General features: G+C 52.8%; 10 protein-coding genes across 10 annotated transcripts; 5 read left to right on the plus strand and 5 right to left on the minus strand.

The window, feature by feature from the left end:
• Nucleotides 1–109: 109 nt before the first annotated feature.
• On the plus strand, nt 110–2471 carry SNOG_07116 (hypothetical protein; the record flags this gene model as incomplete). Its single annotated transcript, XM_001797416.1, has 2 exons — nt 110–904; nt 1086–2471. 2 exons carry the CDS (start codon nt 110–112, stop codon nt 2469–2471), a joined length of 2181 nt encoding a protein of 726 aa, XP_001797468.1.
• Nucleotides 2472–3416: 945 nt separating this feature from the next.
• On the plus strand, nt 3417–4609 carry SNOG_20076 (hypothetical protein; the record flags this gene model as incomplete). The annotated part of the gene is made up of 4 exons (XM_001797417.1): nt 3417–3529; nt 3580–4215; nt 4268–4535; nt 4589–4609. The coding sequence occupies 4 exons, from the start codon at nt 3417–3419 to the stop codon at nt 4607–4609; spliced, it is 1038 nt and encodes a 345-aa protein (XP_001797469.1).
• A 1422-nt stretch (nt 4610–6031) lies between these two features.
• On the minus strand, nt 6032–7828 carry SNOG_07117 (hypothetical protein). The gene is made up of 2 exons (XM_001797418.1): nt 7610–7828; nt 6032–7551 (listed from the first exon to the last, which is right to left on the minus strand). The coding sequence occupies exons 1-2, from the start codon at nt 7779–7781 to the stop codon at nt 6344–6346; spliced, it is 1380 nt and encodes a 459-aa protein (XP_001797470.1). The 5' UTR covers nt 7782–7828; the 3' UTR covers nt 6032–6343.
• A 950-nt stretch (nt 7829–8778) lies between these two features.
• On the minus strand, nt 8779–9594 carry SNOG_07118 (hypothetical protein; the record flags this gene model as incomplete). The annotated part of the gene is made up of 1 exon (XM_001797419.1): nt 8779–9594. One exon carries the CDS (start codon nt 9592–9594, stop codon nt 8779–8781), a length of 816 nt encoding a protein of 271 aa, XP_001797471.1.
• A 1883-nt stretch (nt 9595–11477) lies between these two features.
• On the plus strand, nt 11478–13564 carry SNOG_07119 (hypothetical protein; the record flags this gene model as incomplete). Its single annotated transcript, XM_001797420.1, has 2 exons — nt 11478–13139; nt 13194–13564. 2 exons carry the CDS (start codon nt 11478–11480, stop codon nt 13440–13442), a joined length of 1911 nt encoding a protein of 636 aa, XP_001797472.1. The 3' UTR covers nt 13443–13564.
• A 426-nt stretch (nt 13565–13990) lies between these two features.
• SNOG_07120 (hypothetical protein) lies at nt 13991–15095 on the minus strand (the record flags this gene model as incomplete). Its single annotated transcript, XM_001797421.1, has 2 exons — nt 13991–14063; nt 14119–15095. 2 exons carry the CDS (start codon nt 15093–15095, stop codon nt 13991–13993), a joined length of 1050 nt encoding a protein of 349 aa, XP_001797473.1.
• A 1465-nt stretch (nt 15096–16560) lies between these two features.
• Nucleotides 16561–17239, minus strand: SNOG_07121 (hypothetical protein; the record flags this gene model as incomplete). The annotated part of the gene is made up of 3 exons (XM_001797422.1): nt 16561–16733; nt 16851–16901; nt 17080–17239. 3 exons carry the CDS (start codon nt 17237–17239, stop codon nt 16561–16563), a joined length of 384 nt encoding a protein of 127 aa, XP_001797474.1.
• A 1494-nt stretch (nt 17240–18733) lies between these two features.
• SNOG_07122 (hypothetical protein) lies at nt 18734–20019 on the minus strand (the record flags this gene model as incomplete). The annotated part of the gene is made up of 3 exons (XM_001797423.1): nt 18734–19470; nt 19602–19917; nt 19984–20019. The coding sequence occupies 3 exons, from the start codon at nt 20017–20019 to the stop codon at nt 18734–18736; spliced, it is 1089 nt and encodes a 362-aa protein (XP_001797475.1).
• A 1345-nt stretch (nt 20020–21364) lies between these two features.
• SNOG_07123 (hypothetical protein) lies at nt 21365–21926 on the plus strand (the record flags this gene model as incomplete). The annotated part of the gene is made up of 2 exons (XM_001797424.1): nt 21365–21443; nt 21778–21926. 2 exons carry the CDS (start codon nt 21365–21367, stop codon nt 21924–21926), a joined length of 228 nt encoding a protein of 75 aa, XP_001797476.1.
• Nucleotides 21927–22114: 188 nt separating this feature from the next.
• On the plus strand, nt 22115–25016 carry SNOG_07124 (hypothetical protein; the record flags this gene model as incomplete). The annotated part of the gene is made up of 2 exons (XM_001797425.1): nt 22115–22480; nt 22614–25016. 2 exons carry the CDS (start codon nt 22115–22117, stop codon nt 25014–25016), a joined length of 2769 nt encoding a protein of 922 aa, XP_001797477.1.
• Nucleotides 25017–25657: the final 641 nt, after the last annotated feature.

The following is a 25657-nucleotide window of genomic DNA, read 5'->3' on the forward strand; positions in this document are numbered from 1 at the left end:
CAAGACACGTGTTTCCGATTTCTCGCCGACTTGGACGCCACCGTTGAGATCCGATATTGACAAGTGTAGCACAAAGCGCCGTCCTCGCATCTCATCCTAGACGACCACCATGGAAACCGAAATTAGAGCTCAGATCCCCAACATCGATCCCGTTCTTTCGGAGTACTCCGTGGGGTATCTGACCCATGCTGCAAGCTCCTTCTCGTCAGACTCTGACCCCAATGCCCCCTCGCCACTCGAGGAAGCTGCGGCGGCTGTGAGCGCACTGCTCCTGTCCGCCTCTGGAGACCTTTCGAGCAAGAATGAGACCACCATTCAGAACCTCGTTGACAAATTCGTCTCCCGTCTCAATGTTGCAAATGGCACCGATAGTGAGCGGCGTCAGATGGCACCATCTGCCAGAAAGCTTGATCAAGCTATCCACGTGGGTTCCTCGAGGAACATCTCCACCACACTTGGTCTTGCGGGCGCTGCCGTTGACCTTGAATCTGCAAACACGCGTAAGGTGGAATCCAGAGTCGACAAGAAGAAGCTAGAAAAGGCTGAGCGCAAACTTCGTGCCAAGCAAGATCGTAAAGAGTTCAAGAACGTTGAATACGAGGCATCACGATTACTCGACACAACGGACGAGGCTCAAAGCTATGAGGAGTTCTACATGTCTGTCAATCCCTTGCAGCTGGGCTCGGATGCGCAGTCGAAGAGCAAAGATATCAAGATCGACAGCTTCGACGTTTCCATGCCTGGTCTGCGTATCCTTACTGACAGCTCCTTGACACTGGCATATGGTAGGAGATATGGTCTTGTTGGCCAAAATGGTATTGGAAAGTCCACGCTGCTTCGAGCTCTCGCCCGTCGCGAGGTCAATATTCCCACTCACATTTCCATTCTGCACGTGGAACAAGAAGTGAGCAAACCACGCCAGTTCTTGTTAATTAGGTATTGACTCCACTCGCAGATCACAGGTGACGATACACCAGCTTTGCAAGCTGTCCTGGACGCCGACGTTTGGCGCAAGCATCTCTTAAGGGAACAAGATGTATAGTTGCTTTCACCCGCCCCATCTGACCAGCGCTGATATTGTGCAGAAAATCACCAAGGAACTGGCCGAGATTGAAGCGGAACGTGCTACAATGGCAGATACATCTGCTGATGCTGCTCGACTAGACACCCAGCGTGAGGGTCTCGACACGACTCTGAGTGATGTACACTCCAAACTTGCCGAGATGGAGTCCGACAAGGCTGAGTCCCGAGCCGCCAGTATTTTGGCAGGTCTTGGGTTCTCCACCGAGCGACAACAATTCGCAACCAGGACTTTCTCTGGAGGATGGAGAATGAGGCTGGCTCTTGCTCGAGCACTGTTTTGTGAACCCGATCTCCTCCTTCTTGACGAGCCTTCCAACATGTTGGATGTCCCATCTATCACCTTCTTGGCCAACTACCTCCAGGGCTACCCCAGCACCGTGCTCGTTGTATCTCACGACAGAGCCTTCTTGAACGAAGTTGCCACAGACATTATTCACCAGCACTCAGAGCGACTCGACTACTACAAGGGCGGCAACTTTGACTCGTTCTATGCAACCAAAGAGGAGCGCCGAAAGACAGCAGCGCGCGAGTACGAGAAGCAGATGGGAGAGCGTGCGCATTTGCAGGCTTTTATCGACAAGTTCCGTTACAACGCCGCGAAGTCTTCTGAGGCTCAGTCGAGGATCAAGAAGCTCGAGCGTATGCCAGTGCTCACACCGCCGGAAGCCGAGTACACTGTTCACTTCAAGTTCCCAGAAGTGGAGAAGATGTCGCCGCCTATTATTCAGATGACTGATGTTACGTTTGGGTACACGAAGGACAACATACTGCTCAAGAACGTTGATCTGGACGTACAGCTCGACTCCCGCATCGGCATCGTCGGTCCAAACGGTGCTGGTAAGACGACGGCTTTGAAGTTGCTGATCGGTGCTCTCCAACCCACATCTGGACTGATTTCACAGAACCCGCGTCTGCGAGTTGGGTTCTTCGCACAACATCACGTCGATGCGCTCGACCTCAATGATAGCGCTGTTGGCTTCATGTCGAAACAATACCACGGCCGAGCAGACGAGGAGTACCGTCGGCACCTGGGTGCGTTCGGCATTACGGGTATGACAGGTCTGCAGAAGATGGAACTGCTTTCCGGAGGTCAGAAGTCACGTGTTGCTTTTGCCTGTCTAGCACTTCAGAACCCCCACATCCTTGTTCTCGACGAGCCTTCCAACCACTTGGACATTGAAGCGATGGACGCACTGTCAGATGCGCTCAACAAATTCCAGGGAGGTGTTTTGATGGTCAGTCACGACGTCACCATGTTGCAGAACGTGTGCAAGAGTCTGTGGGTGTGTGATAACGGAACAATTGAGCACTTCGACGGAAACGTGGCGCAGTACAAGGCTCGAATCACTGCGCAGGCCAACGCAGCTGGAGTGGTCGCGAAACATTAGGGTGGACATTGTGATATATACCTGCTAGACCCAATGGAACTCGTACAGCAGAATAGCTTCACAACCGCGAGGAGTGCCATTCCTCTCCAGGAACTCGGTTGACGATACAGTAGCTTGACTATGCCAACATGTGGCCCTGAAGCGTGACACAGTTTGGAGAGCACCGAGTACTGGGCCATTGTTGTGACGATGTGGCTAGGCCTTGCCTATCGCGGAAGCGGAGGGCACGCTAGGCCCGTCTGGCTGCGGCGAGCACTGGATGCCCTCACTTGACTTCACCTCACATCGCGAGCTCACACACGCGCACACAGACCCACACGCCCGCCTCAAGCAAACAATCTTCCTTCACGCCCACTGCAGCTCTGCCCAATGCCCTCGGCCGGCTCGTGATCTCGAAGCGCACGCGATTAATTGGCAGCGGCTGTTAGCGCCCTCCTACCCCTTCCAGGCTCGCCAACGACCAGCGGCTTCCCGTCCAGTCCTCAGCACACCGGCACCTTGTCGCGCACGCAAGCTCCCAGCACAGACGGCTTGTCCGTAGTCACTCCTTTGTCTCCGAACACCAGCAGCAGCGAAACCTCACACGCAGCCTACACCGTGACCGCGCCCGCGAGCATCGACGCAGCTCTGAGTGCCGCCAACGAATCGCCGCACCCGCCTCCCTTCTCCTCGCTCTACTTCCCGGCGCGCGACACCGACGAGCAGCGCAACAAAGCGTGCCACGCCCCAGGAGACGAGTCGCCGCCTGCATTTGCTGCCGCGCCCCCATTCACCGAGTCCGAGTCCGCGTCCTCGTCCTCTGCCGCTGCCGCAGCTGCTGCCGAGACCAAAGCTGCACTCCCGCGCGACACCAAGGACGGATCGAGCCGCAAGGACATCGACGACGGAGAGCCCCCGCCACCCTACAGTGAAGGCTACAGCCCGCTCGAGTCGTTTACTTACGTCATGGCATCTGCCGGAGGCCCTGCGAGTATTATTACTCAGGTGTCGCAAACAAGTGCTGGGCCGCCCATCAACACGCTTGGCGGCTCTGACGAGAACATCACCCTGGAACTGAGGTGTGTGGTCGCCGTCAGACCAGATCAGACCAGCGCTAACATCTCTACAGAGGCTCCCGATTCACGCTGTCAAGGGACGAACTTCTGACGCTACCAGAGTTTGTTCTGCTCTCTCTCTTTCCCAATGGCCTTCTTCCAGATGGCCACATGAACTCCTACCACGATGGAGACGTGTACCCAGTCGACGTTGGTAACCCCAGTCCCCCCAGTCCCCCCAGTCCCCCCTCGCCCCCGTCCGATCTGCCCACAGGCCCCATGGCCAAGATTATGTATCACCTCTCCAATCCCACATTATACTTATCTGACAACATATATCTCTCACAGTACGATCCCAATTCTCTGCAATACATGCTCGAGTTCTTCCGCAATGTCGCCCAGACCATCCCGGCTTCACCTCCCTCCCCGACCGCCTCCCCAGACCACCCAGCCGAAGCTGTGCCAATTGAGCCCATGCACGGGTCTGCCAGAGACATGTTACAGGATCGCGCGGGTATTATTGTTCTCCGAGAAGACCTCGACTTCTACGCGATCCCGCCGCACCGCGACATCACGCAGCCCGACATGATTGAGGTCAAGCGAGCTGCGGGCGAGGCTCTGCTGAGACAGGATGGCATATTCTCTGGTCTTAGGAAGAGCGAGGAGCCAGGTACAACGGAGCAGCATTTAATCGAGATGTTGACTGCTGGGTAAGGACAACACGCTTATCACGCGATGCCGCGATGACTGACACTCGCACAGTGGTTTCAATCACGACGATCAGTGGGGACACCGCGCTGGTGAGCCCAACAAGGCCGTCATCTGCAGTATCGCGCTTGCACGTCTGAGAACTGACATCAAGGGTAACGACCTCGCTAATAGCAACGCCGTTGGCATGGCACAGAAGCTACTGCTTTTCTGGAGGAAACCCGCTCGTCGCTGCTGGTGGGAGGGCGTTGAGCTTGACAACGTCAGAGGTGTCGAGGGCAAGCTCAAGGTCTGGATAAGAAGAGTTTGGACTCTCGAGATGGTACGTGTTGAACGCATTTAACACATGAAATCTGCTGCTAACCAAACACACAGAGTGTCATTGGCCTTCGCTAGGACTTGTCTTCGCTTTCCTTTGTTCTCCTGCCCCGCTACTTTCCTTGTATTTTGAAGAGCGCACCGACCAAGGGGGAAAAGTTCCGCAGGGCTTGTCGTATATCCACTTCATCCAAGCCCCCATTTTTTCCATTCTACTGCGTTTTTGATACCTTTGTCTGCATTGCTGCCAGTGCAGAGCCAGATATTCATAGCAAAGCGTTGGCATAGTTCTACATTGCTCAAATTACCACGGGCGGGTTCCTTTACTACAAAAGAGACTGGAAGGGAAGGAGCAGTACATAAAGCTTTACATAGCGAGCCGAGTAGGTAGTTAGTAGTCATGTTTTTTTGGGACGTGTCAAGCAGATTCCATCTATGGGACATGTAGTAAATTGTAATATCCGTTTCCCTTGAATATTCTGACGATGAGTCGACTCCGCTATCGGAACTCGTTTGCATTCTCTCTCCACAAGACTTTGCGGCCAAGCACACGTTCTCGTCCCGAGCAGAGACATGAGTGAAGTTACTTTGGTACCGATGCTCGTGTGGCGCGCCCTCACAGCCACGCTTTGATGTCGTGACACTGTTGAACTGGACGCACATCCTTGATCCTAGTCCCTGGTGCCTGCACTGTCTCACGACATGGTGAGGCTTGGGGGGAGGAGGAGGAGCATGAAACGTTGTTTGTGCACTGGGTACGAAGGGAGAACTGGGGAGGGCAAAGGTGGGTCTTGGTGTGGAGATTGTGCAACGATGATGGAAGTGCTGTGATATGGAGGATTGGATGATTGGAGAGAGAGAGAGAGAGAGAGAGAGAGAGAGAAGAGGGGATAATACATGGATAATGTAGAACTTGCACTTGCCATTTGCCATCTCGCAGTATATAGTATCTCATCTTCCCCCCAAAACAGCTGTTCTACAAAATAGCTCCTTACGAACACTTTCTCATAAAAGAGATTCATGTCTCTCGACAACACTCCGCCCCGCATGAAAGATCATCACGGCCTCGTCAAACACACCTTGCATGTCTCACTCGACTTGTCGATCCCACACAATAGCGTGCAGTCCTGCGCGCAAGGGAGACTCCCGGGCCGATACACTACCATGCACAGCGGGAACCTCATGTACGGGGCTTGCAGCGGATGTATTGACAACGCAGAGGTGGGTGAGACGGCCGGATCGAGCAGAGACTTTGGCGGGCATGTTGTGTAAGTATGTAATGCACATGTCAATGTCAGAGATGCTGAGACTGGTTTGTTCTGCATGCGTCATGCGAGGACGGGCGGGGGGGATGAGGCCTGCATATGTCAACGAGAAGAGTGCAGCGGGCGCTGGTGTTGTGCTTCATTGACGGGATGAGGGCCCGTTGGCGAGGTGGATCACTGATAATATATGCGAGAACACAGATGACGATGACGATGACGATTACGAGAACGACGATGAGAGTCAACGCGAGCTCATGCCCACAACTTGTTGATTCTCGAGTCCTTGTTGATGGCGGACCACTACTACTAACTACTAAACTGCCTCTTTTAAGGCGTCTGTCTACCTCCCTCGTAACATTTGGGTATCATCCGTATGCCTGACCATGGTTGAAGGGTCAAGCAAGATGATGTGTGCAAGAACAACGCCTTTTTGAACCAATATAAACCCTCCGAGTCCCAGACTCGAAGCTATGCCGTTGAAGACAAACAACTTTTCAGTAGGGTATCATCCCAGATTCATAACGTCGTGTTGAAACTTCCCCGCGCCTTATGCATGATATATTATAAACAAGTTCTCTAGTAACGGGTAGATGTCGCTCTTGAAGGGACCTTCGACGGGGAGGCCGAGGTACTCGGCCTGCACGTCGCTGAGCTTGGAGAGCTCGACGTTGACGTGGTCGAGGTGGAGGAGGGCGACCTGCTCGTCGAGGATCTTGGGCAGGACGTAGACGCCGACGTCGAGCTTGCCGGTCTTGCCGAACTCGATGTACTTGTTGCCAAACGCCTCGTCCGAGGCCTTGTACAGCATGATCTGGGCAAGGACCTGGTTGGTGAAAGAGCAGGACATGACAAAGGAGGAGTGACCAGTGGCACAGCCCAAGTTGACGAGACGACCCTCGGCGAGGAGGATGATGTGGCGGCCGCTGGGCATGAGGTAGCGGTCGACCTGGGGCTTGATGTTGGAGACGGACTTGGCGTTCTTCTTGAGCCACGCAACGTCGATTTCGATATCGAAGTGACCGATGTTGCAGACAATGGCGTCGTTGGGCATAGCCTCGAAGTGGACGCCAGTCAGGATGTCACGGCAGCCGGTGGTGGTGACGAAGATCTGGCCCTGGGACGCGGCCTTCTCCATGGTGGTGACCTGGAAGCCAGAGACGGCAGCCTGGAGAGCGTTGATGGGGTCGATCTCAGTGACGATGACGCGGGCACCCATGCTGTGGAGAGCCTGGGCACAGCCCTTGCCGACGTCACCGAAACCAGCGACGACGGCGACCTTGCCGGCAATCATGACATCGGTGGCACGCTTGATGCCGTCGACGAGCGACTCACGGCAGCCGTACAGGTTGTCGAACTTGGACTTGGTGACGGAGTCGTTGACGTTGATGGCGGGGACGAGGAGGCCCTTGCCCTTGAGCATGCGGTAGAGGTGGTGCACGCCGGTGGTGGTCTCCTCGGACACGCCGTAGCAGTCCTTGAGCATCTCGGGGTACTTCTTGTGGACAAGGGCAGTGAGGTCACCGCCGTCGTCGAGGATCAAGTTGAGCGTCTGGCCGTCCTTGAAGGCAGTGAGCTGCTGCTCGAGGCACCACTCGTACTCCTCCTCGGTCTCGCCCTTCCACGCAAAGACGGGCACGCCGGCGGCGGCAATGGCGGCAGCGGCGTGGTCCTGGGTGGAGAAGATGTTGCACGACGTCCAGGTCAGCTCAGCGCCGAGGGACTTGAGCGTCTCGATGAGCACGGCGGTCTGGATGGCTGCGTGGGGTCAGCGTGGGGCTCTTTCTCTCTTCCCGCGACACCGAGAACGGCTTACTCATGTGCAGGCAGCCGGCAATGCGGGCGCCCTTCAGCGGCTGGTCTGCGGCGTACTTCTCGCGCGTGGCCATGAGACCGGGCATCTCGTTCTCGGCGAGCTCAATCTCACGGCGACCGAAGGCCGCGAGACTGATGTCAGCGACCTTGAACTTGTGTGCGGGAGCGGACATGATGGCGGTTATGGGAGGAATGAAGGGATGGAGAGGGGAATTGGGAGGGAGAAGGAGGGATGAAAAGGCGGGAGCAAAGATGGAGGGCGCGTTGAACTTTTATGCCCCGCGTCAAAGGGCCCCGCCGCAGCTTACTCGGCGACAATTGGCTCCAGTAATTCACCGCTTTCCACCGCTAGTGTACAATGCCACTCCGAATGCCATCTGCCGCGTCGTTTCGGCGCTGATGCATTCCTTAGTCGTCTCATCGCTGCCAGAATCAAAGGCACGGCGGACGTGGTTGGCCGCGCGGGGTCCACCAGCAATCGACACTTGTCCAGCGGTTTGAGCACCATGTCCACCGCCTCCACGTCAACACCAGACCGCTGCAGGAGCTGGCGAGATTGGGTGCATCTGCAGCCTCCGACGCGATCGGTTCGGAGTCCGGCGGTACCTTGCCCTCCATGCCCCGCTGCAATACCTCCTCTGTCGCCGGGGCAACCTTGAACCATCCTTCACATCGCGAGTCTCACGTTAATGCACTTTATACTGTCGTTGCCAAACCTTCCGAAGCTCTTTTGCGAATCACAGAGACTCTGCTTTGGTTCCTGTAGCGGGTTGTTCAAGCATTTGGTGAGCACCGGAGTGGTGGTCTCGATGACCGAGAGTCTGCCAACACGTACCATGCTGCCGGTAACAATGTCTACTGCAGGTCATCAACTTCGACGGAAAGGGAAGAGGGTTGTTTAATATTCGGAAGCTATACACAGTATCGCTAGGCTTCAATTGCGGTGGCAAGGCTCTCTGCACACCTGGTCGCTTTTCGCAGTGGTTGACAGCATGTAGTATTCTAATCACGTCAAATCAAGTATCATTCCACGAGCTGACGATCGTCTTATTTCTCACGATATGTCTCATGGCAACTACATTGGATCGCAGCCTCTGCGGACTGGTACACTGACAGTATTATTTTAGTCGATTGTATGGCAATAATGTCCCTCCCCTCACTGAAGTCCACCTAATCCGCCTTCAAGGCGTCCTCAATGACACTCATACTCCCGTTCCAACACTCCGTCCACAGCTTCTGGTTATTGAGCCGTATGTTCCCGTCTTTGATCCCACCAAACGGCAACACATACTTGCCCTTCCAATTCCACTCCTGCTCCCGCACCCGTGGATGTACCGCGCAGAACAACGGCGTCAAAGCACCTTCAACGCGATTCAGTGTCCGATCCTTGAGCTTATCCTCGCCTATCGCGAGGAAACGATTACAATCAACCGTGCATATAGCGCCGGGGTGCGGGAACGTTACGATGATGGGGACGCGCTGTGCGTTGAGTCGGCGTTGCAATTCGATGCTGAAGAGCGCGTTTGCAAACTTCGAATGTGCGTAGCGGGAATAGGCTTCGCCGTTATCGTCGTGTGGAAAGATTTGGTTGAGGTCGTAGAGACTTGAGAATCGACAAGATGCTGGGGCGTCCACGTGCGCGGTGCTGTTCACGTTGACGATACGCACATCCGGGCAACCAACATTTTCATCAAAGGTCAGAGTGGTCTTTTTGAGCAGCGGAAGTAGAGTGGTCGTGAATATCATCGGACCCAGATGATTGATCAGCATGTGTGACGATATGCCTCTGATCTCTGTGTCCTCGCTCTCCAGCCCCGAGTCCGTGATGTTGATCAAGATATCCAACCTTTCCATCATTACCAGCTCGTCTGCGATTCGTTTCATGGCCTTGAGGTTTGTCGGATCGAATTCAAGAGGCTTCAGTAGATCTCTGCGTACTGGGAGATCGGATTCGGACACCATGAGATCAATGCTATTGCACGCCATGATGTATGTGCGTCCGCCGACCTAGACTTGAGCACCTTTGTAGGCGAGGATAAACGCGATGTGCCAGCCGATGCCGTCGGTCGAATCTGCAGCAGTTACGATGGCAATTTTTCCTTCCAGTGATCGGGGCAGGTCCGTTACGTCCCACATGGACGTGGCCCTCTCTGCCATGTTTGTGAAGGTCATTTCGGACTAGGCGAGGCACTGGTTGAATTGAAAGAGCAATATCGTGTTTATTGTGCAATGTAATGGAACGAACGAAGGTGAGAAGAATAGCGTTCGAGCATGCGATGTTGTGGTATGTTGAAGTGATAGACGGGCACAGTGCTGTCAATAAGCGATAGTGTAGCTGATAGCGGTACGAGTAAACACCTTGGAAACAGAACACGGGAGAGCATACACACGTCATATCTGCCAAGGATTGCTAGCAGTGCATGAAGTCGCGTGTGTAGGAGTGGTAGCTTCCTCCATATTCATAACGCCTTTGTAATCCGCCAACTTCATAACGCTATATCTGACTTTCGGCTACTCGACACAACTAGCAAGATGACTTGTATACTCCAAGAGTCGAGTTCATCCGATCAACTGTGTCTTATGTTTTAGACAATATTTCAGTCTTTCAACTTTCAAGCAGCTCTCACAACATCTATCGGTCGCAAAGGTCTACACAATCAGGACAGATTAGATTCGAACTTAGGTCAGATCGAGCGTTGCTCAGCACGATTCTTCACCCCCGCTCAATCAATCTGATCATTTTAGCTCATGTGAAGATCTAGAGGCTGTCTTTTATGCTGTATACATTACGATTTTCTTGCCATGCGGTCCAAAACGTTGCCAGATCCACCAAGCTTGTATTGCGATACATCCACCAATCTCCGGCTACCTTGCATCGGCTTCTGATTGCGCCAACTCCCATCGGCCATGTTGATCAGTCTCGGCGTGAAGTCTGATTGAAGAACATGAAGGGGCGGCTGAAGGCGAAGCGCTCGCTTGCCAATCGGTGCTGGGCTCCTCGTGGCGCGTACCCCACCAGTTAACAGCACGGCCGACGTCGCTAGAGACGCACGTATATGAGCTTGTTCCAGAAAAGCAAATGATCACAGATCGATTGATTGCCGACGCCTGGACAAGTGTTTCACGAGACGCTGCCGTGCCGCGCGTGTGTTGGGCTTCCCTCAACAGCAAGTACGAACGTAAGAGTTGTCGCTGCTAAATGATTCAGCACCGATCATAGAAGAGTCGGATAAGGCTGACGGCGTTAGCATCAGTGCCTTTGGCCCCCCGAGGCTCAAAAAGGCAAAGCCATGTCAGGCGTCCCGTGCAGTAGTCCCAAATTTAGAGTGCCCCTCCGCCGTGAGAACACTCAAGCGGTCTTCCCACGCCCAGATATTGCACAATCATGTCAAACTCACACAGAGGCTGACAAGCATTGCTTACCAAAATGAGCGGCAAAGCCATGTCTTTGATGAAGAGAAAAGTGGACATGTGCACTGTCACTGGTCCTGTACTGCAGATGGGCAGCTGCACGATGGCGGTTCACCAGACCGGTGTCTTCAGCCCCAGGAGCTGCCTGATGACTAGCTCATCGCGGTTACTTTTTGGCCCCCAGGGTATAGCGGCAGCACGAAATCTTTCAAATGCCCTGGTTGTCGCACTTTCGAGTTCTTTCTTCCTGTTTTCTGACACTACTTGCTGTTGTGTGCGTGTTGTGTCAGACTGCTTGTGCTGCCGCTCCACGATCCTTTATCACCCCGCTTCGCCCGCATCACGTCTGAGACAACTTCATTCAGCTCAAATATTGCTTGCAAACACTTTTTTATACTTAAAGTCCATTTTGGACTGTATTAAGCCTCTACCGCAAATCTCAAGTACCAAACTCAACCATGGGTTCTCCCAATGAGTACGATTACGACAGCGACGAGTGGTCTTACAAGAGCAAGTACACTTCTGGTGCCCGTCATGTGCACCGCAATGAGGTCCCGAAAGCACCAGTTCGTCCAAAGATCAGATACGGCGATGACTTCCACACGAACTATGAACGCCGAACGCAAGAGTTCTTGGTTCCAGAAGCCCATTTTACTACCCTCCACCGCACCCGCTCGCAAGGTCATGCGCCAGCTCCCAACGTGACCATCTACAACACCACGAGCATGGACAATGAAAGCAGTCCAAATGTACGGACCGAGCATAGAGACTCCAATGCACGGACCGAGAACAGGGACATCAGCGCAGATCGTGGTCGTCAAGCTCGCAGAATCCCTGGTGAATGGGCCCTCGAAGATCAGATTGCTGAATTACAGTTGGAACTCAAAAGAGATGCCCGCTCTCGTTCGAGACACGATCACCACCACCATGATCACTCGCCACACCGTGCTGACCCACGCGACTACGAAGATAAGATTCAGCTGTCACTTGCGCAACAGCGGATAAAGGAAGCCGAAGACGCTCTCGAGAGGAAACGCCGCGAAGAGGAGATCGAGAGGCGAGAGGACCTTGTTCGACGAAAGCTTGAGATGAAGTATATCCTAGATAGAACGGAGCGCGAGGCCGAGGAAGATCGCATCAAGCTCCAAGAGGAGCACCTCAAGCGGGAATGGGAGTACAAACGAGAGAGGGAGGAGCGCGACCGTGACCGCCGTGCTCAGGATGAGAAGGAGAGGGAGAAGCGCATCATCGCCGAGAACCGTGCGAATATGTCCAGGGAGAAGAGGGAAAGAGAGGAAGAGCGCGACCGACTCGTCGCAGAGATGGAGAAGGAGAAACGCGAGCAAGAAGAAGAGCGCCGGCGGATAATCGCTGAGCAGAGAGCGAAGATGACAAAGGAGAAGAGAGAGAAGGAGGAAGAACGTGACAGGGTTATCGCTGAGATGGAGAAGGAGAAGGCACAACAAGATTATGAAAGGAAGCGTATCATTGACGAGAACACCGCCAGGCTCGAAAAGGAAGCACGAGAGAAGGAGCTCAAGGCAATTGCCATGGAAGAAGAGCGTAAGAGGATCATCATCGAGAATGAAGCAAAGGTGCGGAAGCAGGCAGAGCAAGCAAAGGCCGAACAAGAGCGCGCTGTCGATGATTACAACAAGAAGAAGGCGCAGGAGATGAAGGAAGCTCAAGAAGAGCGCGACCGTATCATCTACGAATACGAGCGCAAGAAAGTCATGGACGCCGAAAAGGCCAAGAAGCAGCGCGAGGAGCTCATCATGCAGCTCAAAATCGAAGAGGAGAAGAAGAGAGAGGCCGACCGACTCGAATACGAAGCCTTCCTCCAGAAGCAAAAGGCAATAGAGGAACACGAAAAGGCCATGAAGAAGGCCCAAGAGGAAGAGCTCGAGCGCGCCATGCGCGACCGCCTCTCCCAATTCGGCTTCCAAGATAACCAGATCCAAGCCCTCGTGCACCCCGAGAAGCAGAAGGAATTGCAGCAGGGCCTGTCGCCGCACAATCCTCTGCGCATCGCACCTCAACCCACATACGCCAAGATCTCGCGCACGCATCTGGACATCGAAACGTTGCATTACTACGACATTCCCTACGAATACGACGTTGTAAGTCTATCCTTCTTTCAAAACAAGACATTTTTGCTAATCACAATACAATAGGACCCGAACTACATCATCGTCCTCCGCGAAATGAGCCAGCGCGAAACCGATGTGCTCTTCGAACACACGCGCCGTCTGCGCTCGCACCACAGCGACCGCTTGTTCATCGAGGCCGAGGGCCGCGATCGCCGCGGGAAGAAGGAATATGCGTTTGTGCGCAAGGCGTCGCGGTCGAGGAGCAGGAGCGATGTGGTGAGGTCTGGCGGCAAGAAGAATGTCACGTTGGGAGATATGTTTTTCAAGGGCTAGGGTGGGATATGTCATGACTTGATTTCGTTTTACGATTGGTGGTTCTGAGTTTGGCTTAGCAGTGCATATCATATACCATAGCATCTCGACTCTAGTAGAATTATATTCGGTAACGTTTGTTCAATAGCGATCGTGGTTCGTGATGAAGCGAATGTAATTCTGGTTTTGCCTGAAGATCTTTGTGCATTTTTTGTAAGCTGGGTGTGCAGGTCACTGCGTCTCAACAGCAGTACAGCTCTTGACCGGTCATGCGTGACGTTGTATGTCATCAACCACCACCAGGCAGCGGCAAAATTCGTGTCCGCTCTACACACGTGCAAAGTGATCCAATGGTCTCTAGGAGCGCACTAAAAAGTTTATAAAGAAGCCTGGATATATTCAGTGCTATAAGATATCTTGTCCGGTTTTGCAAAAAGTTTTGAACATATTCAGGCTACCTCTTCACTACATCATTACGACTACACTGACATTCTTCTACGCACCCGCATTTAGTATTGTTCAACCCAACAGTGTGGTCATTGGCACTTTCGAGCTGCACGTCAGCGACTTTACAAAAAGGCATCAAGTGCAAGTCCACTAGAAATACTCCAGCCAACCAGCCGGGTGCATTCAGTGAACCACCTAGAATGGAAAGTCAGCTTGGTTCACCAGTGCAACACGCTTTCCAAAAACTTACCATCTGCAATCTGCCTGCGACCGTAAATCGATAGTGACAAGCATCCAAAGCATAGAGGCCAGTATTCCTCCGCACGCAACGCCGTAATACGCAATGCCAAAGCCCTGCCAATAGCCTGTCAAACCAAGCAGCGAAATCAAAGCAAACACCATCACAGACAGCAGCACTTTCGGCCGATCCTGGAACCTTACAGCCATACTCCGCACTCCCGCCTTCACATCATCCTCCAAATCCATCTGCGCATACACAAAGTCATACACCAACGTCCACACCACATTTGCCATGAAAAAAGCCACCACCGCCTCTCTAGCATACCTCGCCTCATACAGCGCATTGGCATCAACAGCAGCCATACCCATGCCCACTCCAATCGCAACCTGCACCCCCAAAACAACCTGCGGAAAGTCCGTAACGCGCTTCGCAAACGGATACGCCACCGCCAGACCCCAACTCGGCACCGCAACCACGCAACACAACGCCGGCAGTGCCAGGAGTATCATCCCGCACACCAACGTCAACGCGCCAGTGAACAAATACCCTTGCCTCATCGTCAGCGCGCCTCTGGCCATCGGCCGATTTCGACACCGGCGGACTTGCCGGTCGAACTCGACGTCTTGGATGTCGTTCCAGGCACAGCCTGCGGAGCGGAGGACGAATGCGTAGATGAAGAGGGTCAGGTTGGTGTGGAGGATGGAGGTGGCGGAGGTGTGTGTTGTTCCTGAGGCGGCGACGTATAGGGTGCCAAACAGATGGGGGAGGTAGATTACCCAGATCCCAGTTGTTTTGGTAATGCGCATTAGTTCGCCGTATGGGATCCAAGAGGGTGGGACGTGGGAGAGGAGACCGGACGTTGGGGGATAGTAGGAGGTTTCAGAGGCGGGAGGGATGGGCGTGGATTTGGGAGGTGTGTGAATGGTGGTGTGGTCGGGGACTTTGATGGCGTTCATGGTCATGGTTGACGCCCTGCTATCGGCCATTGTTCTTTAGGTCCAGATATGGAGAGTAATGTATAGTGAGATTGGTATAAGTTTTCAGGAGCACGCAACGAAGAAGATAAAGAAAGAAGAGGCATGGTCTTTCTATGTACACGCTTTGCTTCTCTTGGATACATGACTAAATCGAAGTACAACAGCCTTAGATATCACGACTTTGATACATGGCATGCACTGTATTGAGGGCTTACACAGCGTCTATAATCGCGCTTGGCCAAATACTGCTACCGGGATGTGGGAAGTCTGAGAGGTGAATCGTTATGGAAACTTATCTTTTGCTGTGTAGAGTTAAGCAACACGCATGAGTCGACGAATATGAATGATATGATTGGAGCCACGTCTATGTTCGCCTTTTCTGAACTGTCGCGGACACCTCACTCCAGTTCCGGTGGCATAAGCCTCATGTCTAAGGGTACTAGACTAGCTGCAGTCAGCCTGCGCAATATGTGCCAGTGAAGCAATTTGCGATGTCTGCTTACCCTGTTACATACGAGCTGGCGTTGCACGTTGCGATAAGGGTCAGAGTAAGCTACATATGCACCTTGATTGCTAATCTTCCTCGTTTTACTTAGATAACCAGCCCCCACATATACAAGTCGATCGCTTAACCAAACTCAAAGTTGACAGATGATGATCAAGCATGGAGGGGTGCGCCGCTATCAGATTGTGGAGCGTAATGAACAGCCGGGGAATGGGGGTTTCATGGAGTGAAATAATTTAAAGATATGGAAAAGAGTGGTGTATGAGAAGATATGGATTCATTACTAATACTATTGAGAAATGCGATTCTAAGCCAGACCTCCCTGGCAGACAAAGTATCACGTCGCAACATCCTGTTATAAGTTAGCATCAAGGCCAACAGAAAATGGTCAACGAAGCGGAGTAATAGTGGTCGTGTCAGTTCTCCAAGGTGATTGTTTCTTCAATGTAGTTCAGTAAGAACACAGCGAATCATTGTGTTCATCATGTGATGGGAGATCTTGAGAAGGGCATGCTTACCAATGAAGGGCACGAGCATTTATAAAACAAGGACGAAAGTACTAGAGTGCGCCAGTCAGCTACTGCGCAACCCAGATATGTAATCCTGTAACAGGAACGAATAGGTACAGTCCATCAAGGATCAGCCTGAGACTGGTTAGCATGCGGACAGGGTTGAGTAACAGGGCCTGACATACCTCATTAAATCAGATTTGGTTGGGTGATCAGGACGACGGCGCTCGTTACAACGCCGCCGTTCACACAGTGTGAATATCAATGTATCATCATCTAATGATGGACCGCCTGGAGTGTGGGAGAGATGCCGTACCTTTATCTGCGATCCTGTTAGTTCAAGACCTGACAAAAGCAATGTAAACCGTGAAGGTATTGAGGGCAATCAGTGATGCTGTATCAACAAGTATCTCCTCTTCCGACATCCACAGGTTTGTACGCCTGCTTTCAGCGGATGCCATCAAAGGAGTACAATCTGTCCGCCCGGCGCATCAGGGGTATCATCAAGGAGTAGGAAGGTTGGGATGTTCGCGTAGGCGGAAGGGTGGAATGTACCTGCAGACGCGTTGTTAGTGTCTGTTGTGTTGCAAATGTTCTGAAAAGTTCCAATGTTGGTAGCAGGGTCAGACAAGGCTGAAACTAAGTTTAGACAGAATCGACATTATATATTCAGGTCGAGGAATGCCTTTCCGATGTCATAATATCATCACTCTGCTAGAGGAAGGGAATGCGAAAAGAGATATGGCTTACCTTTGCATGAGAACCATCGCGCAATGAGACTTCGACACGGACGGGAAGGTTCTATGAGCTGTCAGCGAGATGTCCGATACGCGCGCATCAATGAAATGCAATGCTGAAGCTGGTGCATCATTGTAATTTTAGAGTATTGGAATCCTCAAGTGAAATTAGGAGTTGGATTGTTCATGTTATTCAGAATAATCTTCTGCTGGGCAATCTTGAGGGAGCGGCGAGGGCTTACCGTGGTGTCTTGTGGGATGCGCAAGCTGAGTTAGTAGTAGATCAATGTCGACAGTGACGCGCGCATTCAGACGCGACTTGCTGCGGTTGCAGGATGAAGTGGTGGTGATAGAAGTTGCGAGCGCCAGAAAATTTAGCTTGGGTAGGCGCGGCCCGACCATTGCGCCGTAGCGCGTGCTTACGTTATCGTCGGCGGCGCTCTCCGCACGTTCGCAAGAGCACTCTCCACAGAACACAGTACTACAATTCGTTGGTCCTGAAGAACCATTTCCGTGTACATCTGCAGGTTGTCACGCACCACGGAAATTCAAAAGGACCCCCAAATCGTGCAGCGTGGTACCACGTCTCGTGAACCTGGACAAGCTCCCGCACATTTGGCGGATGAAGGTAACACCGGAAATATCATGAGGGCATCCAGGTTCCTGCATGAACTTGCCAAAAAACCTTCCTACATTCGACGATCTTTGACGGCGCGGATCCAATAGTTTTAGATGAGCAAGCTGGTATCGCACCACTGCTCAGTCAATCGTAGTTTCAGACTGCAGTACCTTGGACAGCCAAATGCGGGGAACGTGAAGATGAATACAACACTTCCTATATCACTTGCGCGCCTTGGAGTGGTTCAATTATAAACCTTGGCCTGTCGCATTACGAGTGAACGTTCCTCTCCTGGTCCTAGGAGGTGCAATGATCACCGGATTAGCCTCACTATTATACCATGTGTTGTCAACAACGAGGCCGACAACGCGGGATAACCAGGGCATATTGACAGAATGATTGCGTTTACACATGGACCCCATGTCCGCGAGTAGTGAAGACGACATCCCAGTAGCCAGCCAAGGGATAGTGCCCAGGAACGCAGTGGGTATCGGAGGGGCATGTTACACGGGCATGTTAACTTTGGTCACAAAGTCACCTCATTGCGTCGTGGAAGCTTTCCAAGGTTCTCCCGAAATTAGTCGTTCCATGAACTTTCCAGACATTTGGATCCAAACAACACCACGTGCGAAAATGACATTGCGGTTCTGATACCGGGTTAACGGGCCTCGAAGCGACTTCAACAGTAGTGTATTTCATCGTTGAGGCATGGCGCAATTGCAGGAACCTGCCAAACCCTTGACTTACGAAACAGATTTGTACTATGGTCCCGCAGCGCTAGGATCGAGGATCGTGCAATGTCTCCGACCTAATCGAAAATCATGGGCCTCTTCAAGCAGGTGAACCGGATATTAAGAAGGGTGACCCTGAAATGTGGTGTGGCGAGGGTGTCAAGCCGTGCTGGGCATATGCCCGTTGTGAGCAAGGGCTTACCTTGCGCTCGGCGGGACGGTAGCGGGCCGGCATATAGCAATGAGTAAGAACCTTAACGTTTGCGCGTAACGCGAGCGGAGAAATCGTTGGATTTGGACCGTTAGAAACGCATAATGGTGGAAGATGAGAATGTCGGATGGCGATGCAAAAGCAAGTAGTAATGGGCACAATGACAGGGAATCTGACGCGAGACCCCGGTTTCAGAGTGAGACAGCCAATACCTAACCTTGGAACGACTCGAATGGGTATATTGATGCACGTGAAAACGCTATTGAATCCTACAAATTGGGAGTTTGCCGACAAAAGTAACCTACCGCGCCCAGCGGTTAAACCTGTCGCTTCCATCAGATAACGGCGCCGAAGTCCTTTTTCAGCACGTCCAATATTTCCTTGCTGTCTACCACCTCGTCTCTGGCATTGTGTCCTGATTGCTGGTTGTTTTCTTTCAATCGTTTCAAGATTTCGGGATCCAATTCGTTGATGAGTTCATCGAACTCTTTCTGGTCTTCTCCTTCTTGCTTGAGATAGTCTTGCTCCAGCATGAACTCATCAGATAGCTCCATCGAACTAGGGAACACATAGATGGTTGGAAACTCAAGGACTGTGCGGCCGTTGAGGCACTCGCCAAGTGTAGCATTCGAGTCGAGTGGTATTAGGACGGATCGGCTCGAAGTAGTGCGTGGCTTTGCCAAGAAATACATATGCTCCCCGTCATCTGTGGGCTTGACACTTGACCTGTCATTGCGAGACTCTGCATGGACCGCCTCTGTCAAGGATGATTCGCTCTCCCCAGCCTCTCTTTCATGAGGATTGATTGCTCGTTCTCCGGCAGGTAGCTGTTCTTCCTCCCGGATAGTAGATTTGACATTGAGGCCGCGCCGGACTTGCTTGTCCTTGTGCTCCAAACTAGGAGTAGGGTCTGGAACAGATGAAGAGCCTGGAGCCGCAGCCTGCTTGGTATCGAGCTTTCTCTTTTTGGCTTTGTATTGCTCGCGGGGAGCGAAAGGTTGTGCTACTGCTACCTGGCAAGTGGACGACGTCTCAGTAAGCTGGCGCTTCTTCTGATGATCAAACCATTCGACTGTCCACATTATATTCCTGCCACCAGTTGACTTCCTGAGGCTAATTAGTAGCTTATTTTTTTCAGTGCTTATGAGATGTCTTACTTGGTGCTGGATCGATGTGATTTGTTCTCCTTTTGCCTGCTCAGGCCTTTTGGCGCGCGAATGACTTTGACACCGGCAGCCTCGAGTTGCTGATAATTTACTTGACCTTTCTGCGACGACTTGTGCTGAGACCACGAGTGTGACGTTGATGAATCCACGACGGTCTTCTCAGCGAGACTCTGTTCCGCTTTCTCAATGTCGCGCTCTATGCCTGTAAGGAAGTTGAAGTCGTGATCGATACCCGCTGGCGTCACCAACTGTGACTTCTTTACAAACTTCGTAGGGTCACGTTGTCCGGAGCATTGCGCTCCATTGCTGATGTCGCTTGTAGCATGGCAGCGAGCATGTGCGTGCTGCGCATCCTGGACAGCGGTATTTTGACTTATTGATGTTGCTGCGTATGTTAGCTTTTGTATGAATGTTCTCACCCCATGCTGAACAAGAGGTGGCGTGGTGATGGTCATCATAGTAGGACGCGCAAGTGTTGGCCACATTGGAATCCCATTAAACCAAAACATACCAGGTACTACAAAGATCGCCCAAGAGCGTCTCGTCCGACATGTCGGGAGAGTAAATCGACGCGAAGTTCCCGTGATATCGATCGGACAGCACATGCAAGTTGCCGCTGCCGAATTCAGATCTTCACCACGCTGCACGTAAGCCTCCCTACAGAACTCAATTTAGGCCGCGCGTAGCGTGTGTAGTGTGTATAGTCGCCGCTCAGTGCGTGCCGCTCGGTACAAAGATGCACGGGCAAGGTTTGCAGCTGCTAATATTGTTTCCAATAGCGGCTCGTCGCAGTAGTGATGGATGCTGCACGTGCCAGATGTGTCCTTGATGGGCAGGTAATCGCGATGTGTTGTGGTGGCTTGCACTTGGGTGTGGTGTGTGCAGCAAAAGTGAAGGTTTATGAGGACCGAACTAGCTTAGTGATCTCGGGAGAGTCCAATTGAGTTTGCAACCAGTCAGTGCTCGCCGCACGTAATTCTCCGCAGCTTGCACACTCGTCTGCACCGATCTAGTTTGCGCGACCTCGACAAGTCTGGCACAAGCTGTGCTATCGCACTTCGCAAATGCATTTGTTCAGCGGCGCCAGCCTTGGTGCTATGGCTTCCGTGAACTACAGACGATCACCTGGATGACTGCAGCGATCGACCACATGGTCATTTAGGTTCATTGCAAGTACAAACTCAATCTCAGCTCCCACTGTAGGTAATAGGGAGAGTAGACTGTACAGCTCGCTCCGGCGTTTGGCAGACTCTTTTGCTTCTAGTCGAAGTCTGGGCATGAGAGGATCGAATCATTCCCGGCATAGGTATGCAATACTATGTAGACAATTTGCTTCGCAGGGCGCGTTGACGCGGACGTTTCAAAATTACACTACCTTTTCGATTCCGCGAAACTTCTGCAGGCGACGATCGCAACAATATCCAACTGCGTGGCGGGGTGGAGATGTGGGCCCCATAATGCATAAGCGACAATACAATCAAACGAGGACGCTGAAGAACAGAGCTGAAGAAGAAATGCCGCCACACCGGACCAAACGCTGAAACGCATGCTTCCTGGAGCGATAGGTAGTCGTTATCGCCGCGTGCCTTGGGCTTCTGTAGCAGCCCACAGATCTCAGGGGGCTGCACCTCGCCAATATCCCAAGACATCCAAATAGCGGATAGCGCAGCCCACACTGCGCAAGAGCGGGAAGCTTGCCTCATGCACGTTGCTGCGAGGATTCGCGGCGCAGATGGTCATTGCGCCGTGCACAAAAAGGCTGCAACACTGATTCGAGAATACCCAAAAGCAGTTGTCAGCATGAAAACCCACGCCATTGGACTATTGCCACTGGCGGCGACCCCGCTGGCCGCTACAAAGCTTGAGTCGTGGCCTACAGGTAATGCTACGGGGTGTCGAAACACGGCAGGCTCCCTTCAGCAGAACTGACGCGTGTGCGAAGTCAATCTGGAATCACGTTTGACCGGCATCCCGAGCACACCTTTTGTGTCTGACTTTGATTGCGAGCCTCCATCCGCTCGGATCGAAGCAAAAAGGACCGCCAGCCGTTTGGCACACACGCACGGAAGATGGACCGCCCATTCATGTCCGCTAGGCGACGTGGAGCCCCTGATAAAACCTTGTTCGGAGAGAGACCCTGCTCCAACGCGGATTGGCAGGGTTGGATCAAATCTCCTGGATGCGAGACTTGTGCAGCAACTAATCCCTGCTAGTACTCGGGTCGTTCATCCCCAAGCTTCTAGCCCGAGCTTCAAGGGCGCATTGCGGCAGAGCTCCCCAAAAGTGGCCAGTCCGCTTGCCATCTTCTGCGTTTCTCCTTGCCGCCGTACTCTTCACTGCGTACCAGCAGCAAGGCGTTTGAGCCCTTCCATCGACGACGTCTGTAGAAGTTCTGTCCTTACGCTGGAGCCTCACTTCAATCATCGCCCCTTCCACATGATTGCCGCCGCTTCACGTTTGTCCTAATATCCTTCGGGTATCCAGTCAGTGCATTGTAGCGCGCAGATTATACGACCAATTCCAGAATCCCAAATCAAGCACAAATCAACTATGGCTCCATCACTGAGCCTGCGTCCTCGCACTGGCGAGCGACCTCCTACACGAGACAATGCCGACCACAGTCTTATCATTCCCAGTCGGACCTCTTCTCTGCACTCGAGGATCACCCAGCCGCTCCCTTCGACACTCAACGTCAAGCAAGGCGCCAGAAGCCCGAAGACATTGACCCATGCCTATATGGTATGCGGTGTTGGACGTGAACCTTCACAATGGGTGAAGGCGCCTGCCCCAGCGCAGGGTAAGATTGGACACATGAAGGGAGCTGTTGGAACCTTCTGGCTTCCAGAGATCCTCGGAAGCAGCCCGAGACTCGAGCAAGACAACGACATTGCGAGGTCTCTGCACGCTGCTATGCGAGTAAGTTCAAAACCGATTGGCGACTTGTTACATTTTTAACATGCGATCTCAGGCTTGCTTTCCCCATGATGTAGAGATTTGTACTGGCAGGAGTCAACCACATTGTGTTCACCACTCCTTTGTCCTACAGCAGGACTCTTCCCACACTCTCTACGGTATCGCCCTGCGCGTTTGGTCTCGAGCAGACGAGAAGCGCGCCGAGACAATCCGTGACCTTCGCAAACGCATTGAGCCGGATTTCTTCGACAACCCAGACGAGACATACTGGATCCCTTACTGCCTTAGTTTCCTCTCCCGATACCCCTTGTACAACCTCCTTGGGGATTACCTCCGTGGCATGTGGATTCACTGGAACAAAGCCACCAACCTTTTCCACGCTGAGGAAGTGTCCCGAATTCTGAGCTTCCCCGCTCCGCGACTGAACGACTTGGTGCGCATTGACATGAAGGACTATGCTTTGTGCTACCAGTTCCCGTCTTCGCCCACCGGATTCCAGAATTTCGCCATGTGGCCCCTGTTCACCTGTCTCTCCATTCCCAACATTGTTGGTGTAATCGAGGCTGCTGTGTCACCTACTCGACGAATCATCTTCACAAGCCACTACCCAGCGATGCTCACTATTGCAGCTGAGACAGTCCGCTTTTGTGTGAGGGTATACGAGTGGAGTGGCCTATACGTGCCGGTCGTGCATGCCCGTCATGTCAAGGACTTGGTTCAGGAGCCGGGCCCATACATCCTCGGTGTAACTTCTGAATGCCGATCGCTGTTCACGGCGCCCACAGATGCCCTCGTTGTAGACTTGGACAGGAATTTCGTCCTGACCTCCAGTCCACCCACTGCTCTTACAGCTGGTCAGAGAAGTAAGATGATTACTCGTCTTACCCAGGCCCTGAACGGTGAGGTATCGCCAACTGGTGTTCCACAGCACCTGCGATCTGCTTACGGTGGCGGCAAGCTCATTCCGGCTGGCCAAATCATCGTCATGCGCGGAGAAGTTGAGAGCATCCAGGATCCGGATTGGTGGACCCAGGATGCTGTCATGTCGGTCATGGACCACGTGTGCGAGAAGCTCGTGAGTTACTCAGCCGCCCAATTTCCACCCGGAGCCAACGCTAATTATGTTGCACAGGGCCGAAACACCGGGATGAAGGCCATCTTTGGGGGCTCCGTGAAGAAGCCTCTAATGACCAAGGTTTCTATGCGCCACCTCAATGAGATTGTTCGCGAGCGCAACCAGTACTCCCGTGATGCACAAGAAGCTTGGCAAGATTTCATCAACCTCAAGGGTCGCATGGACACCGAGCTTTCCAAGGTCACTAAGCGCAACAACTTCTTGGTTGAGGAGCTTGAGAGCTGGAAGCAGCAATTCCTCAAGTTCCAGGCTTTCGCTGAACAGCTCACCAAGGAAACCCAAGACCTTAAGGTCAAGATTGAAAACCACAAGCGTGAGAATCGCCGTCTTACCAATCTCATCGACCAGCAGAAGGATGACGCTGCCCGACTTACCATCCGTTTGTCTGGCACTGAGAAGCAACGTGACGACGCTCTGGAGGCACTTGTTCTCCAGCAAGAAATTGCCGAAGAGCTCGAGCGTGAAAGGAAGCGCAACAAGAAGGAGCTTTCCGCTCTTCAGCACACCAACAGCGCCATCGTTCGCCAACGGGATGAGACGCAACGAGTTGTCCTTCATCTCCGTGCGTTGATTGAAGGCCAAACTCACCACATGGAGCACATTGTCAAATCCCTCAACCAGGATGACATGACCGGCTACATTGAGCAAGGCTTTGAGGATGTCCCAGAAGAAGACGAGTCTGAGCTGTTCGAGGATGCAGAGGCCGAACAGCATCCTACGAAGGCCAAGTCTGAGGCTGGCACCGCTCGCAACAGCGTAGCTGGCTTGGACAGCACCCGCGCCTCAAGAGCAAGCACTGCTCAAGCTCACCACCTCGAAGGTGAGGACGTCACACCAGACATGGAGCAGCATCTGCACCGCAGCCCCGCACGCAACTCAAAGCGTTTCTCGAACCAGTCCATGGTCGATGTCGCTGATCGCGTTCTCCGCGACAAGACTGACGCTATTGCGTACATCATCCGCAACATCTCAGAGCAGTGTGCTGCCGCTGTTGAGGGTCTTCAGCTTGCGCAACGTGCAGATACCGAGGACGGCGACAACCACAGTGACCGCCGCAGCAGCATGGGCCAAATGTCCTCCCTTGGTGGACGTGCCCAGTCAACACAGGGCAGCGAGTACGGTGACGAGGACATGCTTCGTCCTGGCCGTGGATCCAGCATTCCTCCCACCCCAGATCTGAGCCACAGGTCAAGCACATCCATGTCCATGGCTAGCGCATCAACAACACCAGACCGCCACAGTCTGCAACACCGATCGCACGATGTTCCTGACGTGCCCACGCGCATCCTGGAGCACGACGATGATGTCGAGGACTCCAGCGATCTCCAGGCCGACATGCTGCCCGTGTCGAAGTACGCCACACCACTACAGAGGCCGGGCCAGACCGTTCGAAATGGACACTGAACGGTCGTAGATGTTGCTGATTTCCTTACAATAACGGACAGGATCCACTGAGCGCTGTATATTCAATATGTTCTACCTAGGCGTTGGTGTCGGCGGGGTCGATTCAGCTTCTTTACTATCCTTGAGCGAAAGCATGTTCAAACTTTTTTTTCTTTTCACATCTACGACCATTTCTTGTTTGTACGACAGCCATTGATGGATGGGAGGAGGGAGAAGAAAAAGAGAAGCGGCTCGAGAAGCGGGTGCAGAGACAGATTGAAGAAGTGAGAGAGGCAGGGAAGAAGTGGTAGCTGGCATCGACGGCAACCTTCCGGGCTTGGTGCGCCCAGCTCATATGTTGATTGTAATTTTGTTTGTTAGCATAATACCACTATTTCCTTTGGGTTCAACAAGTATGAAGTCTTGTGTATCTGTGACACGATGCTGTGGTGATGCCCTGAGTACGAAGTGTAATGCATGTCGACCGTTAACATGAAGTGTTCGCCTAGAGTAATCAACATCTGGAATATACGTCCTCATGTACTACTGAAGCATGCCTTGATTCCACACGCAAAGACCCTTGTCGACGGAGCATGTGAAAGAAGCGTGGTCTCGTGACGGTGCTGCCAAAGTCGGCCCGCCATGCGGTGATCGAGCCTCGG

This window comes from Parastagonospora nodorum (genome assembly GCF_000146915.1).
Source record: "Parastagonospora nodorum SN15 chromosome Unknown scaffold_10, whole genome shotgun sequence".
Classification (NCBI taxonomy): domain Eukaryota; kingdom Fungi; phylum Ascomycota; class Dothideomycetes; order Pleosporales; family Phaeosphaeriaceae; genus Parastagonospora; species Parastagonospora nodorum.